Here is a 20,623-nt window from a genome sequence, read left to right as displayed (position 1 = left end):
TGGTGTCACTGTAGGAAAACTGTATTTCCCATGGACCTTTAGACAGGAAAACAATATTCCTTTATACATATACACGAAAACTCAGATAATTTCTGATAACATTATCATGTAAAGTGTCTCCTCTTGGATAAGAACACTTTAAAAAAATTATTTTAAATCAGAAACAGTAATAACCAACAGAGCCAGTAAGATCTGTTCGGTGTTTCTGAAGACTATCAAAAGACAATAATCTGGTGTGCCTGGCTGGTTCAGTCAGTACAGCAAACAACCCTTGATCTCAGGGTAATGAGTTCAAGTCCCATGTTGAGTGTAAAGCTTACTTTAAAAAAAAAAAATTTTTTTTTAAAGACAATAATCTGTGTCCAATAAGCAATACCACAAATGTAAGGGGAAGAGCCAATCAGTAAAAATTCTGAAAAGTACCTATAATACCACACTTAAAGGAAGCACAAAAGAAAAAAAAAGATTAACGAGTTAAAAAAGAACTTGCTATACTACTTAGTCAAAAGTAACTTTAGGGGCACATGGATGGCTCAGTCGTTAAGCGTCTGCCTTCGGCTCAGGGCGTGATCCCAGGGTCCTGGGATTGAGCCCTGCATCAGGCTCCCTACTCTGCTGGGAGCCTCTTCTTCCTCTCCCACTCCCCCTGCTTGTGTTCCCTCTCTCGCTGGCTATCTCTCTCTGTCAAATAAATAAATAAAATCTTAAAAAAAAAAAAAAAAGTAACTTTAAAATATGGGGGGGAGACACCTGGGTGGCTCAGTCATTAAGCATCTGCCTTCAGCTCAGGTCATGATCCCAAGGTCCTGGGACTGAGCCCCACATCAGGCTCCCTATCAGTGGAGAGCCTGCTTCTCCCTCTCCCTCTGCCTGCTGCTCCCCCTGCTTGTGCTCTGTCAAATAAATAAATAAAATCTTAAAAACAAACAAACAAGTAAAAAAAATAAAATACTATAAGGGGGGGCATTTGGCTGGCTCAGTCAGTGGGACACGTGACTCTTGATCTTGGAGTTCTAAGTTTGCCCCACACTAGGTGTAGAGATTACTTAAAAATAAAATCTCAGGGACACCTGAATGGCTCAGTTGGTTAAGCATCTGACTTTGGCTCAGGGTCCTGGGATTAGGTCCCGCATCGGGCTCCCTGCTCAGCAGGAAGCCTGCTCCTCCCTCTGCCTGCTGCTCCCCCTGCTTGTGCTTACTCACTCTTACTCTCTTACAAATAAGTAAATAAAATCTTTTAAAAAATTAAAAACAATAAATAATAAAATACTATAAGGAATTTTAAATATTCATAACAACTATGAAATTTAAAACTAACACTACAAAATAGTTGAATTATCATTGTACTAGACACGAAGTAAAAGGAACTAATGGTTTTTTTTGTTTGGTTTCCTTTCAGTTTTATGTTTTTTAAAAATAGAAGATGCGGTGCCTGCATGACTCAGTCGGTTAAGCATCCGACTCTCAATCTCAGCTCAGGTCTTGATCTCAGGGTCATGAGTTCAAGCCCCACATTAAAAGAATAATTTAAAAAATTAAAAAATAAAAATAGAAGATAGAGGAGCACCTGACTGGCCCAGCTGGTAGAGCATGTGACTCTTAATCTCAGGGTTGTGAGTTCAAGCCTCATGATTGGGCATAGAGCTTACTTCAAAAAAAAAAAAACAAAAAACAGGGGCACCCGGCTGGCTCAGTCAGAGGAGTGTGTGACTCTTGATCTCAGGGTAGTTGAGTTCAAGCCCTAAGATTACTTATGGAAATAAAACTAAAAAAAAAAAAAAAAAAAAAGGATGAATCCTGTTAATATTGAGAATCAAACAACACAGGATCACCTATTAGAATGGCTAAAATCCAAAACACTGTCAATACCAAATGCTGGCAAGGATGTTAAGCAACAGGAACTCTCAATTTTTTTAAAAGATTTTATTTATTTATTTGTCATAGAGAGAGAGCGCATACACAAGCAGGGGGAGTGGCAGGCAGAAGGAGAAGCAGGCTCCCTGCTGAGCAAGGAGCCAAATGCAGGACTCAATCCCAGGTGACCTGAGCTAAAGGCAGACACTTAACGTACTGAGCCACTCAGGCATCCCAGGAACTCTCAATCATTACTAGTGGGAATGCAAAATGGACAGCCAGTTTGGAAGACAGCTTGGCAGTTTTTTACAAAGAGCAACATAATCTTACCATAAAGTCTAGTAATTACACCTTTAGATATTTACCCAAATGAGTTAAAAACTTCTGTCTATATAAAAATCTACACACAAATGTTTATAGCCACTTTAGTCATACTTGCCAAAACTTGGAAGCAATTAAGACATTTCTTAAAAGGTGAATGGATACACAAACTGTGGTATGCCCAAACAATGGAATACAATTTTGTGACCAAAAGAAATGAGCTATCAAGCCACAAAAAGACATGGAGGAAACTTAAATGCATATGGCTAAGTAGAAGAAGTTAATCTTAAAAGGATATATACTATATGATTCCAATAATATGACACTCTGGAAAACCCACAGGTATGCAGATGATAAAAAAGATCAGTGGTTGCCAGGGGTTGGGGGCAGGCAGGGATGAATATGTGAGGATTTTTAGGGCAGTGAAACTATTCTCTATGATATATAATGGTAGATATATATCGTTATACATTTCTCAAAACCCACAGAATGTACAACACAAAAACTAAAACCTAATGTAAATTATGGACTTTACTTGATAATATATCAATATTGGCTCACCAATTGTACCACACTAACGCAAGATGTTAATAAGAAAAACTGTTGGGGGGGTACACAGGAATTCTCTGTACTTTCTGTTCAATTTTTTTTTTATAAACCTAAAACAGTGGGGCACCTGGGTGGCTCAGTCGGTTAAGCATCTGTTTTCAGCTCAGGTCATGATCCTGGACTCCTGGGATCGAGCCCCATATCTGGCTCCCTGCTAAGGAGGGCGTCTGCTTCTCTCTCTCCCTCTGCCCCTCCCCCTTCTCGTGCTCTCTCTCTCTCTCAAATAAATAAATAAAATATTTTAAATACATAAGTAGGGACGCCTGGGTGGCTCAGTCGGTTGGGCGTCTGCCTTCGGCTTGGGTCATGGTCCCAGGATCCTGGGATCGAATCCCACATCGGGCTCCTTGCTCAGCAGGGAGCCTGCTTCTCCCTCCCCCCACTGCTACCCCTGCTTGTGTTCTCTTTCTCCCCCTCACTCTGACAAATAAATAAACAAAATCTTTAAAAAAAATTTCATAAATAAACAAACCACGAACAGCTTTAAAAAATAAAACCTATTTATTAAAATAAAAATAAAAAAAGGAATCCATGAATCCATACCAAAAATGAACATATAATAAAAAGATAAGAAAGGAGGGCTGTTCCTTACAGAAGGCAGGCTGACAATATGGAAGGAGTAGTGGAGTTAGAAAATCACCATTTTGCACCCATCAGAGTCGAGATTGGTTCAGATAAGAATCATGAACAGCTAAGAAATCCACAGACACAGTGTGATAAGGAACAAGGTATCTGAAAGGTCTCAAACGCTACAGACTGCTACTAGTTACATGGGGAAAACAGAAAGTATGCAGTGGAGACCTTAGACAGTGGATTACCTTGATCGAGTAATTAAAATGAACACTTTCCAGTGAAGGGCAGATAGATATTGTATACCTACAAATGTAACATCTGAGGTCACTTATGTAGTATTCTGGTGGTGTGTATAATCTGAATCTAATCTCAAGGCAACAGTAGATAAACCTAAATTGAAGAATATTCTATATACAGATACCTATACTCCTCAAAAATGTTAATAACATGAAAAATAAAGACGGGTTAAGGAATTCTTCCAAAGGTTAGAAGAAACATGATAACTAAATGCAACAGATGATTGATTATGAGCTGGATTCTAGACTGAATGGGAAAAGCTATAAAAGATATTACTGAAATAACTGACAAAATTGAAATATGGGCTGTAATTTCTATCAATTTTAAATACCCTGATTTGATAACTGGACTGTGAATATGTACGGTAATATTGTTGCTCTTCGGAAATACACATTGATGTAAGAGGTAAAAAGGAATGATGTTTGGGAATTATTGGACTTATTTTCAACTGGTCCAGAAAAAATAATATATATATGTGCATATATAATCAAAGCAAGAGGAGAGGGGAGAGAGAGAATGAATAATCAAGCAGAACTGGCAAAAATGTTAAAACTGGTGAATTTTGGGGTGCCTGGGTGGCTCAGTTGGTTAAGCATCTGACTCTTGATTTCAGCTCAGGTCATGATTATCAGAGTTGTGAGACTGAGCTCCGTGCTGGGCTCTGCACTGGGCATGGAAGCTGCTTAAGATTCTCCCTCTCCCTCTGCCCCTCCTTGCCCTCGCTCCCTCTCTTAAAAAAAAAAAAAAAAAAATTGGTGAATCGGAGTAAAAGGTATAGAGAAGTTCTCTATACAATTTTTGTAACTTTCTCATAAATTTGAAATTATCTGAAAATAAAAGGTTTTGTTAGGTTAATCCAACGTCTTTCTGGCATAAACTGGCTACACTTTTGCTATTAAAAACTCTGATGATAGGAACGCCTAGGTGGCACAGTAGGCTGGGCGTCTGTCTTCAGCTCGGGTCATGGTCCCAGGGTCCTGGGATCGAGCCCAAATTGGGCTCCTTGCTCAGCAGGGAGCCTGCTTCTCCCTCTGCCTGCTGCTCCCCTTGCTTGTACTCTCTCTCTCTATGGCAAATAAATAAATAAAATCTTTAAAAAAAACAAAAACAAAAAAACTCTGATGATAATCTAATACTCTTTCCCTTATAAGTCACTTTTGTTGCCCAGCTGCTCAAAAGATTTTTCTTTTGGGATGCCTGGGTGCGACAGTAGGTTAAGCATCCAACTCTTGATTTCAGCTCAGATCATGATCTCAGGGTTATGAGACTGAGTCCTGCGTCAGATTCTCCACTCATGGTGGAGTCTGCTTAACACTCTCTCCCTCTCCCTCTGCCCCTCCCCACCGCACTCTCTCTCTCTAAAATAAATAAATAAATCTTTAAAAAAAAGATTTTTAAGTTCAGTAACTTTCTTAGAATTTGTCATGCTGTTGGTTGTTCTGGGCCAACAGTCTCAGCTACACAGTGTGAATTTTCAAATTTTTTTTAATCCAGTCAAGTTTTCTTGAATTATTGTCTTTAATATTTATTTCTTCAGACTGGTGATGTGAATATGAATTCTGAAACAGACAAGGAATTTGAAAGCTCTACTATATAAAACAATGATAATAAAAACTGAATGATCCATTCAGATATTTATTGACGATCTACTATGTTACTGAAATGCCTATTCCACAAAAAATTGGAAAATTTTTTCCACAAATGGAAAAAATGTCTGGTAGGTCAATTAATCAGTTCTAAAGAACTGTTCCCCAAATGACTTCCTACTAGTAATACAAAGGAGTATGTTTTAGAGTACTCAATTTCTACCCAGGTTCCTTGTATCATGTAACTACTTAACCTCAACACTTGAGTCATACAAAGAATTATTCTTTAATATACATAAAATCCGGGAGGTGCCTGGGTGGCTCAGCCTAGGATTGAACTCCACATCGGGCTCCCTGCTCCACTGGGAGCCTGCTTCTTCCTCTCCCAATCCCCCTGCTTGTGTTCCCTCTCTCGCTGGCTGTGTCTCTCTGTCAAATAAATAAATAAAATCTTAAAAAAAAAAAACCATAAAATTCGGTCCAATAAACACTCTTCAAAAATGAGATGAATATAAACAACTGAAATTCAATGTACAGTTGTAAATTGGCACTATACTGATTTTGGAATCAAATTTCTTTACTTTCTTGTATTATGTCATATAAAATTTAATCCAGAAAAAAACTCTAAGCTAAATTTTTAATACTCTTGACTATCAAAGAGCCAAAAATAGGGGTGCCTGGGTGGCTCAGCTGGATAAGTGTCCAACTCTTAATTCTGGCTCGGGTCATTATGTCAGAGCTGTGGGATCAAGCCCCACATTGGCTCTGTGCTGTGTGTGGAACCTGCTCAAGATTCTCTCTCTCCCTCTCCCCCCGAGTCCTGCCCTCTCCCTATCCCCAAAAGAAAAGAAAAAAAAAAGCCAATAATAAACTCACAATGAGTTATAGATTAAATAAATTGCAGAAAACTATCTGAATAAAGATAATCATCTTACCATTTCTAATAGAATAGCTTGAGTTTTGGCCTCTTTTTCTGCCTTTATTTCTTCTACTTCTTCAGCTGATCTTCCTTTGAAATCATCAATTTCTTCATCTGCTCCTATTCGACCACTCTGTAAGGCAGAAGTTACTTAAACATACAGTGAAAGAATTGAAAAATCTGAGAAACACGGGAGCCATGATGCTTTATCCTTAGTTCCATCAAATGTGTTAGAATAGAAACTGAAACTTACAAGCCTCTGAAAAATGATTTAAATTAATCTGATAATATGAGCCAGACTAAGCTTCTAATTTATTGTTAAATCAAGATAAACATTATAAAGAAACTATCTGGTATCCACCTCAGTGCTGAATGCAGAAAATAAGTGACCTTAAAAATTAAACACCAAATCCCAACCATGAACATCAATTCAGCTTTAAGAAAGCTTCACAAACAGAAACTTGTACTTTAAAAAATCTGAAGGAAAAGTCTGTATTATTCCACAAAAATTTCTGGGTTCTAGCGTGGCTCCAGAGTGTTCCCAGTTGAAAAGCTCCCTTACACGATGGTAGTTTACCTTAGCCTTAAAGCTACACTCCTAGAGTTAGGAGACAAGAAAAACATTTTCACAAGGTATTCACACAGGCTTCAGAGCTAAGGCTCTGCTAGTGGAACAGAAATTGAAGAAAGGAAATTAGGGAAATGAAAAGATAGCTAGAAAAATGAAAATCTCTATGGAAGAGAAAAAGAATGCTAAACTTGTCCTAGTAGAATTGATCAAGCAAGATAGTCATTCTGAAGAAATAAGTTTTAATAGACTAAAAAGCAAAATCTATGCAAAGCATTAATATGCATGTACATTCAATCACAAGAGGACTCTACTTACATCTAGCTGTTCCCTCGTAGGTTCTGGTGATCGATCAGGAATTAATAAATCAGGAGGGTCATCAAACGGATCATCTAAAATCACTGTATGATTTATCCTTACAAAATAAATCCAAATCAAAGGTTACATTTCATTATTTCAGAATCCATGTTTTACTTTTTATAAAGATTTTAACAAATGTCTTAAGTATCTCTAATACCCAAAAATCAGAGGCATTTAAATTTTAATGCACAAGTCTATATTCCTATAATATACTTTCACAATTAGTGTTACTGTTTTCCATTGTTTGATATTAGATTTACTACCCTGCATTACTCTAAAATAATATATCTAATATTAATATGTGTAAATCTTAGTACTTTTGCCATATTTCTCAATTATATGCATTTTTAAAAAACTAAATTAAGGATTAATAATTCCTCCCAACATAAGCAATTATAAATAATTAGTAGAAGTATAAAAATACAAAAGGTCTTTTTTACTTTATGGCTTCATATAGTCTCATATTAATTCACATTTTGGAATTATCCAAAAAGCAGTCCTATGCTTGCCATCTCCACAAACATCACAGTATTAAAACTTTCTAGCACATTGAGATAGCAACCACACCTGATATCTTGATATGGTACAAAGTCCTTGTCAACAAAGGTCTCATTAATTTTCTTAATTATGTCCATGCCTTCTGTCACCTCACCAAACACTGTATGAACACCATCAAGGTAATCTAAATTATCTCCTGTAGTAATAAGAAACTGCACAGAAAGACACAGAAAAATATAAATAGGTATCTATTAATTCAAACTGAAATCAGTCATAGACTGACAAAAACACACAGAAGCAATACTCTACATTCACTGCATGGATTCTTACCCACTTGTTACTAGTACTAATGAAAAAGAACAAGCGTATACATAAAATATCAATACACACACAGATGCTTCCCTGATTGTTTAAAATACTTGGGCAAACCAAAGCTCAGTTTCCTCACGTGTTTACTATGAGGGGTAAAAAAGCACCTACCCCAAAATGGGTTGTAGTGAGGATTAGACAATGAATGAAAGGTTCTCAACATGATCTGTTCTGAAGTAATAAATACCAAAAGGAAACAAACCACAATGTGAACAGTGATGATCCATGCATAGTAGGATTGTGGATAATGTTATTTTTCTCCCATGTACTTTTCTATATTTTCTGAACTCCTCACAGGGGACACGCCTTACATTTAAAAAAACAAAGTATGGGTGACTGGGTGGCTCAGCTGGTTAAGCATCTGACTCTTGATGTCAGCTAAGGTCATGATCTCAAGGTTGTGAAATCGAGCCCCATGTCAGGCTCTATGTTAGGCATGGAGCCTGCTTAAGATCCTCTCTCCCTTGATTCTCTCTCTCAATAAATAAATAAATAAATAAATAAATAAATAAATAAATTTTTAAAAAGAACAAAGCAATCTTTTTAAAAGGTTTTATTTTTAAATAATCTCTACACCCAACATGGGGCTCAAACTCACAATCCTGAGGAGTCACATGTTCTACTAACTAAGCCAGCCAAGCACCCCCCAAAATAATTTTTTTATATAAAAATAATAGTATAATATTTTTCTTCTAACAATTATCTTTGAAATTCTCTTCTTATTGGAGAGCTTAAAAAGATAACTTGTGGCTCTTTCCAGTCCTTCATTTTACAACAGAACTCATCTTGGGGCTCCTGGGTGGCTCAGTCAGGTAAGCGTCTGCCTTCGGCTCAGGTCATGATCCCAGGGTCCTGGGACTGAGCTTTGCATTGGGCTCCCTGCTCAGCAAGGAGCCTGCTTGTCCCTCTCCCCCTTCCCCGGCTCGTGCTCTCTCTCTCTCAAATAAATAAATAAAATCTTTTAAAAAATGTTCTCTATAAAAAAAATAATAAAAAAAGTAAAACAAAACTTATCTTTCTACTTATTTCCTAACCTGAGATCCATGTTGATCACTGCCATTGTTCACCATGGACACAGTGCCTTTCTTCTTATGCTTAATTCTTGGCACCTTCTCAGCCTCGAAAAAGCTTGCTTGATCACCATACAGTTGACTGAAAATACATGTAATAAAGTTATAAAATATAAGTACTCTCAACATGAAATACAAAGTACTAGTAAGAAATAGGATTACCATTTCTTTATTAGAAATGCCACTATGATTCAAAATATTCTTTTTTTTTTTTTTTTTTTTTTGCTATAGACACTTAGGGAACTTGGAAAAAATCTATATTTGAACTGTATTTTAAAATGCAGATTGAAATATGTTAGATAACACTGTTAAGAGGCAATTCTATTTTTTCTCATTTAAAAATAAAAGAACTCACCCAAAAACAGACTCTCCTCCACGGCCAGTCCCTGTAGGATCACCAGTTTGTATGATAAAATCCCTCTATAATAAACAGGATACTTTGTTAATTCACAGAGTTTGCTAGATGGTTCCAATAATAAAGGACATGACTAATACCACCAACTCACCTGTACATTGTGAATAAGACAATAATTGTAATACTTTATTTTGCACAACTTCAGGAAATTCAAGCAGGCTGAAAGAAAAGTAAATACTAAATTTATCATAGTAGTTCACAAAAACATTTTGAAGCAAGTGAATGCACAGTTGGCATAATGTAATTTCTAAATTACCATACAAACACCCCCTAATGATCAAATACCCTAAATCATAAAAAAGGCAGTAAGTCTAGAAAAAGGCAATATATTTTAAATTGTCTTTTCATTCTCTTTTTCTTAGGACTTCTTGGGCATCTGAGCTAATGAAGGAAACTGACACTTACTTGGGATAGGCAACCATTTATTAGTGGATTAGTTTTGCAAGAGAAAAAAACCCCAGGAGGATACTATGATGGAAAAGAAACTATTAGAATATCTGAAAATGGGTACAAATTATATAAATTAGAGAAAAATCAAATATCTGAGACCAATTTCTGTAATGATGACTAAAGAGTTCTTCACAAAAACCTATATACTTATCATGTACCAGCTTTCTCATATAAATGCACTCATTTATTCATCAAATATTTAAGGGGTATCTTCTAGGTGCTTGGCACTGCTATCACAAATGCCATTAAACCATAGTCCCTCCCCTCAACAAGTGCATAGTCTAGTTGTACACTAACAAACTCTCAGAACACTAAGCTAGAAACCAGACAGAAAGAACTATGAGGCTGTCCAGGGTCCTTACACCCGAGCAAAAACAGTTACAATACTGGATATATCTAATAATACCATCTGTGCCACTTTTTAGTAAAATGGTAAAAAGTGGTTTTTAAAAAGCCACAAGAGTGCAAAAGAGAGATTGTTTCTGGCCAGGGAAATGAGAAGACCTCACAGAGGCTTAAGGTGGGCATTAAAAGAACTAGAGAGAGTAGAGAGTGAGCATTTCAAGCTGGGAAGACAGTATGAATAAGTCTGGATACGCAAATATAAATGTTCTTTGAAGGGTCCAAAAGACCAGTCTAAGCTCTGTAACACTCTGGTAATACAAAGTAATAGAGGGTAAATAGACCAAGGTATTCAAAGATCTTGAATATCAGGATTTTCATTGTTTTCCTAGAAAAATACATTTCTGGGATTACTGTGAAATACAAAAGAGTAGTCCTTTAACTAGAAAACAAAAATAATAGATCTAGGCAGTGATCATCAATGCCTGCCAAAATCTTTAGATGAAAAGTTAATGGGGACACTGGAACAGATACATCAGGTAGACAAGCCTGAACCCACCAACCAACTGTAACTTCACAGAAAGAACCAACCAGACATCAAATGCTTCCTGAATGCGATACAGCCGAAGTGCAGACTACCTTATATGAAAATGTTCTTGCCAGAAACATTAAACCTGTACCTTATCAAGGCTCTAGATCGAAGTGGCAATTTACGAGAAACAGAAGAGATAAAAATATCTTTAAAGGGGGCGCCTGGGTGGCGCAGTCGTTGAGCGTCTGCCTTCGGCTCAGGGCGTGATCCCGGCGTTCTGGGATCGAGCCCCACATCAGGCTCCGCCGCTGGGAGCCTGCTTCTCCCTCTCCCACTCCCCCTGCTTGTGTTCCCTCTCTCGCTGCCTGTCTCTCTCTGTCAAATAAATAAATAAAATCTTAAAAAAAAAAATCTTTAAATATACCCCAAGGATAAAATCAGTCAAAACCAAAATGAGGGAAATTCTATTTAAAAAATGACTCAGATTCCTTCTCAAAAAGTGGTTAAGGTAGAGGCACCTGGGTGGCTCAGTCGGTTAAGCCTCCAACTCTTTATTTCAGCTCAGGTCATGATCTCAGGGTCCTGGGATCGAGCCCTGTGATGGCTCCGCGCAGTCGGCTTGTTCCTCTCTTTCCCTTTGCTCCTCCCCAGCTCATACTCTCTCCTCTCTCTCTCTCAAATAAATAAGTAAACTCTTAAAAAAAAAAAAAAAGTTGTTAAGGGAAAAATGGGGGATGGGGGTGGGGAAGAACTTATAGATTAAAAGATATGAACCAATATAACCTATGGACCTTGGCAGTTTCTTACAAAACTGAACACATTCTTACCATACAATCTAGCAATCACACCTCTTGGTAGTTACTCAAAGGAAATGAAAATGTATGCTCACACAAAAACCTGCACACACATGTTTATAGCAGGTTTGTTCACAATTGCCAAAATATGTAAACAACCAAGATGTCCTTCAGTAGGTGACTGAATAAATAACATGTGGTACACCAGGCAATGGAATATTATTATTTGCTACTAAAAAGAAACAAGCTATCAAGCCATGAAAAAATATGGAACGTTAAATGCGTACTACAACTTGAAAGAAACCAATCTGTAAAGATTACATGCTGTATGATTCCATCCATATAACATTCTGGAAACAACAAATCTATGGATACAGTAAAAGATCACTGGTTGCCAGGAGTTGGGGAGAGGGGTGCAAATAAATAGGCAGAGCACAGAAGATTTTTAGGGCATGATTTTTCTGTATGATACTGTAATGGTGGATATATGCATTATACATTTGTCCAAATCCATAGACTGTACAACACCCAGAATGCACCTCAATGTAAACTATGGATTATGATATGTCAATGTAGGTTCATAAATGTACCACTGTAATAACAAGTGTACAGTGTTACATAGTACAAGTGGTACAAATGTACAACAAAGGTACACTGTGGTGGGGGATATTGAAAACACATATGCACATATGTGGCCACAGGGGGTATACGGGAAATCTCTCTACATATCTTCCCCTCAGTTTTGCTATGAACTTTAAATTGCTCTAAAAAATAAAGTCTTTAAAAATAAGCAAGGGGGAGTGGTGAACACAGCATAATGTATAGAAAAGTTGAATCACTATCTTGCACCTCAAACTAATGTAACATTATGTGTCAACTAAACTCAAACAATTTTTTTTTCAAAAAAGGCAAGGGGGAGACTCTATAGATTAAAAAGATAGCTAAGAGCTATACCAGCCAATATAATAAATGAATCTTGTTTGGATCCTTAAATTACCAAATATTTTTTAAACACTTATGAGACAAAAGGAAAATATGAATGATACCAAAAAATTATTGCCAATTTTTTCAGATGTGAGAATGATTTGTGTTTTTTTTTAAATCACTTTTTAGAAATACAAATTGAAGTAACTGTAGATTTAATAAGTCTTATAATGGATTTATTACAAAAAATCCAGTATAAATGAAACAATATTGGTTATATGTTGACAACTGTTCATTAACTGGTCAGTGGCACACGAGGGCTCATTTTCACAACTCTTTCTCCTTCTGTATGTAAGTTTTCTATAATAAAAAGTTAAAAAAAGGAAGGAAGGGAGAGACGGAGGGAAAGAGGAAGAAAACTAAGTCTGGATATATTTACTATAAAGTTTTAAGTAGTTATACATGTAAGTAAATATCCAATCACCGGCTTACAAATACATACAAATGGGGTGGGTTTATGTTTTTAGTCTTCCAAACTATCTTTGCAGAATCACTGTTTGTCTATTCTGTCTGTGTGAACTAAGGATAATCCTACCTCCCCTTTAGTTCCTCACAACCCTGGGGAAAGAGGCCCATTCATTTGCCAGGTGCTGTCCCACATGAAGAGAGTGTCAAACAAATTCAAAGAAAAGCAAAACTAAGAGACGAAAAATACAATTCCCTATAGCATCCTTTGAATCCCTGGATCCCAACATCCTTAAAGCCAAGCTTACTAACAGGAGGCAATCAATTATCTTCTTTGCTTAAGCCAGTTCGAGTTTCTATCATCTGCACTGAGAGTCTTAACTAATAAACATATATATACACACACACTAATAAATACACACACACACACACACACACACACACACACACACACACATTAGTCACTGTAATGAGCCTTCAGTGTGTACAAAGTGGCAGGCACTGCACCAGGTGCTTAGAATAGAAAGACAAGGAAGGCGTAGTCCCTGCCCTCTTGGAGTTTACATTCTTGAGAGGAAACAAGATTTGCAGGATAACAGGTAAATGATGTAACAAAATGTATTACATGCTGTTTGAAAAGATCTCAGAAAGAGCAGAAGAAACAGATCTAATTCAGCTTAGAGACAAGGGAAAGCTTCGCAGAAGAAATCATGCTTGATCCAAAGGTTTGAATAATAAGCAGAAACCTTGCGAAAAGGACAACAGTAGAGAGAAACGTGGGAGTAGAGGCAACAGTATGAGAAAGGCACGGAAGTATGATTGAGCATGTACTGTTGGGGGCGTACAATTCGGTGTGGGACAGAGTGTAATAGGGCAGAAAGACTGTATGTACTGTTTCATCCTCTTTGATAGACTCTGCATTCCAAGGGGACAGGATCCTGATTGTAACTAATCTCTGTGGCCTCTAGTTTCTCCCAGTTCTGTTACAGTCTCCACACTATTGCCTGTTATCTTCCTAAACAAACTTGCCATGCCTCAATCCTGCTTTTAAAACCTTCAAAGACCCTAGCCATCAGTAAGGCACACAAGACTATTCACATCTGACCTAATCAATACAACCTATACGACCAGACTCTTAGTCTGCCATTCCACCTCACGTATCACTCCTTCAAGCCGTGCCAAACTACTTGCTGTTTCCAGAAAATTCCAAGCAAAAAACAAAACAAAACACCAAACCACCCTCATTCCCACTCTTCTTTGAAAGAGCTAGTTCAAGTGTTCTACTTTCTTGGCTTGCTTCGCTTCTCCCCGCCCCCAACCGGAAAGAATACTCCCTCCACTGGTTTCCATAGCAACTTAGACATTCTTCAACTGCAACACTTACAATGGGTTGTAAGACCTACAACACTTAAGGGGGCTCCCACGTCTTTTTCTCCCAGTGGAAAATTAGACTCTCAAGGATGAGACGCCTATCCCAGAGCTTGGCATAGTCTTGCACAGCAGACGATACATGAGTGCTCGCCAGGGCTCCCTGCACATCTCCGGACAGCCCTTCCTCCACCCAGGCGGGATGCTCACATTCACTGCTCCAAACACATCCTTCCTGCTTCCATCAGGACTTACTGATTACACACCAAGGAATACAGGTTGTGTTCCTCTCACAAGTAAAGCGCAGTAAAGCCACGAACGCTATGGGCATGGTATATGCAGCCTGCAACACACACACACACCGCAAGCATTTAATGCGACAAGCTCCCGCCACCCGACTGGCCAGCCCCAGATACAGGAGAGAGGCTGCTCCTCACAAAAACTTTTAGAGCCACGGCCCGCTAATAAAACAGCCCAGTCGTGGGCACCAGCAACCCAGAAGCTCGAACCCAGTCAAGGGGACCGAGCAGTAAAGGACAGTGGGGAAAGAAGATCGTGGCCCCGGCGAGACGTGAGTGGGGCCCGGGCCTCACCACGCGGCCGCTCCTCAGTGTACAGATCGATGACGACGTCGCCCAAGGTGGTCTCCAGCAGAACCGCCATGGCGCCCGCTCCTCCTCCGCAACAAGCCGCGGGTGTGACAGGCGCAGCCCGTCGTGGTCTACGCCACGCGTCACTCTCGGCGCGACGCTTTCTTACGTCATCCCTTCGGCGACGCCCCTCCGGTCGCGGCTCCCACCCACCCCCCACCCCACCCCACCCCCACCCCCCCCCCCCCCCCCCCCCCCCCCCCCCCCCCGGTCCACGCCTGGCACGCCCCGTGCTGGCACGGTGCTGGTGTACCCCGTCACCGACGCTGACTTTTTGAAAATCCTGGTTCTTACGGGGCGACTGGCGCGGAAGCCTGTCTCTCAAAAGGACTTTTGCAAAGGGTTTTGTATCCATCTCAAGAACGGGGCGGATCTTCGAGCGGCCCTTTCTTTACTCGTCGGGAAGCATCGAGAGCAACCACGACGCCAGCCTCTCCCACGTTCTTGTTGGGAAGACTACTTTGAATTTCCTAGTCAGTGTTTTTCGTTGTCCTGAATCAAAACCTTTAGGCCTTAAATGTACAATTTGTTACCCAGAAAGGTGGTTAACAGGGCGTTCTTCCTTGGCTAATCGTGCTGAGGACAGAAGCTCTGTTAACAGTGACAGCGACTGGTCCTTCGTGCGACAAGCTAAAAGGACAGTAGGCTTCAGCCCCAAATCTCTACTAGTTTTATCAATAATCTTTGGTTTTTTAAAAGACTTTATTTATTTATTTGACAGAGATAGAGACAGCCAGCGAGAGAGGGAACACAAGCAGGGGGAGTGGGAGAGGAAGAAGCAGGCTCATAGCGGAGGAGCCTGATGTGGGGCTCGATCCCATAACGCCAGGATCACGCTCTGAGCCGAAGGCAGAGGCTTAACCGCTGTGCCACCCAGGCGCCCCAATCAATAATCTTTAAATGTGAAGACTTATAAAACGACCTTTGGCTTCTGTTGTGGGTTTCCATGCAAAGTTTATTCTCCTAAATCTGACCAAACAGATCACTTTAATACCTTTTTATACACTTATAGCTTACAATTACTTCACATCTGACTAAGAGCAAACGTTTTTATAATGGACTACAAGGCCTTACATGATACTCTGCTGCCATATCTACCTGTCTTTTCTCTTACTTTGGAGCCACACTGGACTTCTGCTATTCTTTGAACCTTGTTGTCCACACTTTTGCTTCTGGGCCTTTGGGCTTACTGCACACTCTGGTTACAACCCTCTTCCTCTAGATATTTGCATGGCTCTCCTTCACCTCCTTTAAGTTTCTTGCTCACTTGTCACCTCTCAGTGAAGCCTTCCCTGACTACCATAATTAAAATTAAACCCACATACATACACTTTTGTTTTTCTCCATAAAGCTGTTTCCCCATGGCACTTTTTACTATCTAGCATACTATTTATGAATTTGTTTATGATAAATATAAATTTATTTTTATATTACTAAAATGTAGGCTCTAGAAGCCTATAGCCAAATTTGCCTGTTTTGTTTATTGCTGTATCACTGGAACCTATGACAGCCTGCCACATAATGGGTGAATAAATATTAGTTAATTAATAAATATTGGCAATTAAAGAAATGCAAATTAAAATAACAATGAAATTGTTGATGGGAATATAAAATGGTACGGCTCTTTTGGACGCTGTATAAAACTCATCAAATCTTTTCCCAATACAGTGCTCACTTAGGCAGCACATATACTAATCTTTTCCCAATATAATTTTAATAGTAAGACTAGAGATTACAGGGTAATATTTGGTTAAATTCTGTGTATGCAAATGTAGTAATTCAAAGGAGCACCTGCACCCCAAGGTTTATAGCAGCAATGTCCACAATATCCAAACTATGGAAAGAGCCTAGATGTCTATTGACAGATGAATGGATAAAGATGTGAGATAGATAGATATAGATATATATATAGATATATATATAGATATATATATATACTACTCAGACATCAAAAAAATGAAATCTTGCCATTTGCAATGACATAGATGGAACTAGAGGGTATTATGCTAAGGAAAATAAATCAATCAGAGAAAGATAATTATCATATGATTTCACTCATGTGGAATTTAAGAAACAAAACAGGATCATAGGGGAAGGGAGGGAAAAATAAAACAAGATGAAAACAGAGAGGGAGATAGACCACAAGAGACTCTTAATCATAGGAAACAAACTGAGGGTTGCTGGAGGGGAGAGAGTGCGGGATGGGGTAACTGGGTGATGGACATTAAGGAGGGCATGTGATGTAATGAGCACTGGGTATTATATAAGACTGATGAATCACTGAACTCTACCTCTGAAACTGATAATACACTATATGTTAATTGAATTTATTTATTTTTTAAAGATTTCATTTATTTATTTGACAGTGAGGGAACACAAGCAGACGGAGAGGCAGAGGAAGAGGGAGAAGCAGGCTCCCCGCTGAGCAGGGAGCCCGATGATGTAGGGCTTGATCCCAGGACCCTGGGATCATGACCTGAGCCTAAGGCAGAAGCTTAACCGACTGAGCCACCCAAGCACCCCAATTAATTGAATTTAATTTTTAAAAAATTCTGTGTATGCTTAAAAGAAATAGATCAAGAAAAAGAGAAGATTTGGAAAAATTTAATTTTTAAGAACAATTTGGACTATTCAAAAATAATTAGAAATTGACATAATAAATATGAGGAATAATTTCACATATAAAGTGATTCACTACTGACCATAAATGATATGCCAGACTCTTTTGCAGACTCCAGGCCCAGGTGTGATATCTTAAGCCCAAGATAGAATACCTTATTTATTCATGAGTGTGTAATTTGCTGTATTTTTAAATTATGCTATACTGAATATATATGCACACATATACACACTGATATATCACTGAATATCAAATATTCTACCTTCATGGGAAAAATATTATTTCATGATGTTATATAGTATATGCTTCTCAGCATCTTATTACACTTTGAACTCTAATGATATAAATACTTAAGTGGTTTATATAGTAGATACATAGTTTATGCTTCTCAGCATCTTATTACACTTTGAACTCTAATGATATAAATACTTAAGTGGTTTATATAGTAGATACATAAGTGAAAAGAAATGAGATACATCCTTCATAATTCTACCAAATATAACTACTAAAGTAGATTTAGTCTAGAAAAGATGAGTAAATTTGTATTGCCTTCCGAATATCAACATCACCCACCAATATGACCAATTTCTCTATTGACATTTCATATACCTAATCTGAACAACCACATTCAAATGTCTGTAGCCTTACTAAAATTGCCAAAAGTAAAATCCTGATTTTAAATGACTAAGTGTACGAACAACAGAACACATGTTTACGATTATATATAATATTATATGTTGCAGAAGCATCCATGTGTGTGACAAGTCTGGCATGATTTTCTTTGTTCAACTTCTGTTCCTTTTCCTGCTTTTTCCCCTCACACCCAGAGGAATCTCAGTTTGGTGAACCGAGGTTCATCCTAGTCACTGTTGTCATAACATTTACAGTAAGATACCTGGAACAGTAGCAGTCCAGGGGCTAGAGAACATTTCTGGCTGGCTGGAAAGCAGGACATTTTGCCCTCTTTGGAAGCAATCTTAACCTGCTTCTTCAGCTCCCTGTCCTTACCAGGAACTTCAACCGCCTTTTCTTTGTTGTGATTATTTTATTTTATTTTTAAAGATTTTATTTATTTATTTGACAGAGAGACAGGGAGAGGGAACATAAGCAGGGGGAGTGGGAGAGGAACACAAGCAGGGGGAGTGGGAGAGGAAGAAGCAGGCTCCCAGTGGAGGAGCCTGATGGGGGGCTCGATCCCAGATCACGCCCTGAGCTGAAGGCAGACACTTAACGACTGCGCTACCCAGGAGCCCCTGTTGTGATTATTTTAGCATTGACCTTTTCAGTAGATACTAGTATGGTGTTTTAAAATGTAGGTTTTGCTATTATTCATGTATGGTGAAGACAACAGGTCAGGAGATGATTGCCATTGAAAAGACTGTTTGTTACTCACAGTTCCCAAAGCATGGAGGGGACACACCATGCCATGCAGGGCCACATAGAAAAGTACCAGCGTTGGTCAGTAGGTGGAAGGAGCCAGGAGGAAACTATAGGCAGGAGTCCTTATTGTGGTTCCCATGGGGAAGGTGAGACAGGGTAGGATAAACAGGCTTAGAATTGGCTAGTTTGAATAATTTCAGTGGGCTCTGGGGCGTATGATAGGTTGTCTCCAGTTGTCTGGTACCTGATCCTGGGATGATTAGGACAGACCAATATTTCCTCCTGGACCGCAAATGCCTGATAGGGGAAGGGATTCAGAATACGGGCTCTGGATTGGTTGTTTTGCATATAAAAGAAATGCTGTGAATTAATAGAAAATATATATTGGTCTCTGCCCCCAGTTCCTGGCGTGGAGCTCCCGACACCCTGTAATTTCCTAAGTGATAAGAATACTAGGAGCATCTCTTGTTCTAAGATTGGTCTCTCTCTCTTTTTTTTAAAGTAAGTTCTAGGGGCGCCTGGGTGGCACAGCGGTTAAGCGCCTGCCTTTGGCTCAGGGCGTGATCCCGGCGTTCCGGGATCGAGCCCCACATCAGGCTCCTCCGCTATGAGCCTGCTTCTTCCTCTCCCACTCCCCCTGCTTGTGTTCCCTCTCTCGCTGGCTGTCTCTATCTCTGTCAAATAAATAAATAAAATCTTTAAAAAAAATAAAGTAAGTTCTAGGCCCAGTGTGGGGCTTGAACTCACAACTCCAAGATCAAGAGTCACATGTTCTACCAACTGAACCAGTCAGGCACCCCTAATATTGACTCTCTGACACAGAGCTTCTGAAACCCTTGTAATTTCCTGTGGGATAAGATTGTCTTTTGTTCTACTGAGCTAACTCTGAGTGGGCTTCTGGCTGGCTCCTGGTCGAGGGCTGGTCACCAGAAAGACCAGGATGTGACTAGAAGCTTGGAATTTTCCAGCTTGCCCCTCATTTTCTTGAAATGGGACAAGGGCTGAAAATGGAGTTAATGATTGATGATGCCTCCATTAAAATCCCATATGTACGGGTTCAGAGAGCTTCAAGGTTGGTGAACAGGAGGAGGTGCTAGGAGTATGGTGTGCCTGGAGAGGGCATGGAAGTTCTGCCCCTTCCCACATACCTTACCCTATGCATCTCTTTCTATCCGGCTGTTCATCTCTATCTTTTATTATATCCTTTAACAAACTGGTAAACATAAGTAAATGTTTCCCTGAGTTCTGTGAGTCGTTCTAGCAAATTCATCCAATCCAAGGACGGGGTCATTGGAACCTCTGCTCTGTAGCTGATTGGTCAGAAGCACAGGTAATAACCTGGACTTGCAACTGGCATCTGAAGTGTGTGTGGGTGAGAGTAGGTAGGGGCTGTTTCGGGAGACTGAGCCCTTATCCTGTGGGATCTGATGCAATCTCTAAGTAGATAATATCAAAATTGAATTAAATTGTGGGACACTTAGTTGGTGTGGCAGAGAATTGCCTGTTGGTGTGTGCCAAAACCTCCAACAAACTCCAACTCTAGCAGGCTTCTTTACTGTGTTTTGTCCACAGCCTTCCTGGAGCTCAGAGCTAGCTATGGAGACAAGTGGAAGGATACTGGATAGTCAGACTATGGGAAGGGATCTGTTGGGAAACAGG

At 39.3% G+C, this 20,623-nt stretch overlaps 1 protein-coding gene across 1 annotated transcript in view; it reads right to left on the bottom strand.

The window, feature by feature from the left end:
* PPIL4 (peptidylprolyl isomerase like 4) overlaps positions 1-15,049 on the bottom strand; it is a 35,773-nt gene extending 20,724 nt beyond the window's left edge. The window contains exons 1-7 of the mRNA XM_026505018.4: positions 14,908-15,049; positions 9,531-9,598; positions 9,380-9,444; positions 8,989-9,106; positions 7,655-7,797; positions 7,046-7,142; positions 6,176-6,292 (exon numbers count right to left, since the gene is read on the bottom strand). Of these exons, the coding sequence (XP_026360803.1) occupies positions 6,176-6,292; positions 7,046-7,142; positions 7,655-7,797; positions 8,989-9,106; positions 9,380-9,444; positions 9,531-9,598; positions 14,908-14,977 (678 nt within the window). The 5' untranslated portion in view covers positions 14,978-15,049. The remainder of the gene's footprint in view (positions 1-6,175; positions 6,293-7,045; positions 7,143-7,654; positions 7,798-8,988; positions 9,107-9,379; positions 9,445-9,530; positions 9,599-14,907) is intronic.
* Between the last annotated feature and the right edge of the window lie 5,574 nt (positions 15,050-20,623).

The sequence above is a fragment of the Ursus arctos genome, unplaced genomic scaffold, assembly GCF_023065955.2.
Source record: "Ursus arctos isolate Adak ecotype North America unplaced genomic scaffold, UrsArc2.0 scaffold_13, whole genome shotgun sequence".
Classification (NCBI taxonomy): domain Eukaryota; kingdom Metazoa; phylum Chordata; class Mammalia; order Carnivora; family Ursidae; genus Ursus; species Ursus arctos.
This window is presented reverse-complemented; position numbering and strand designations above follow the sequence as displayed.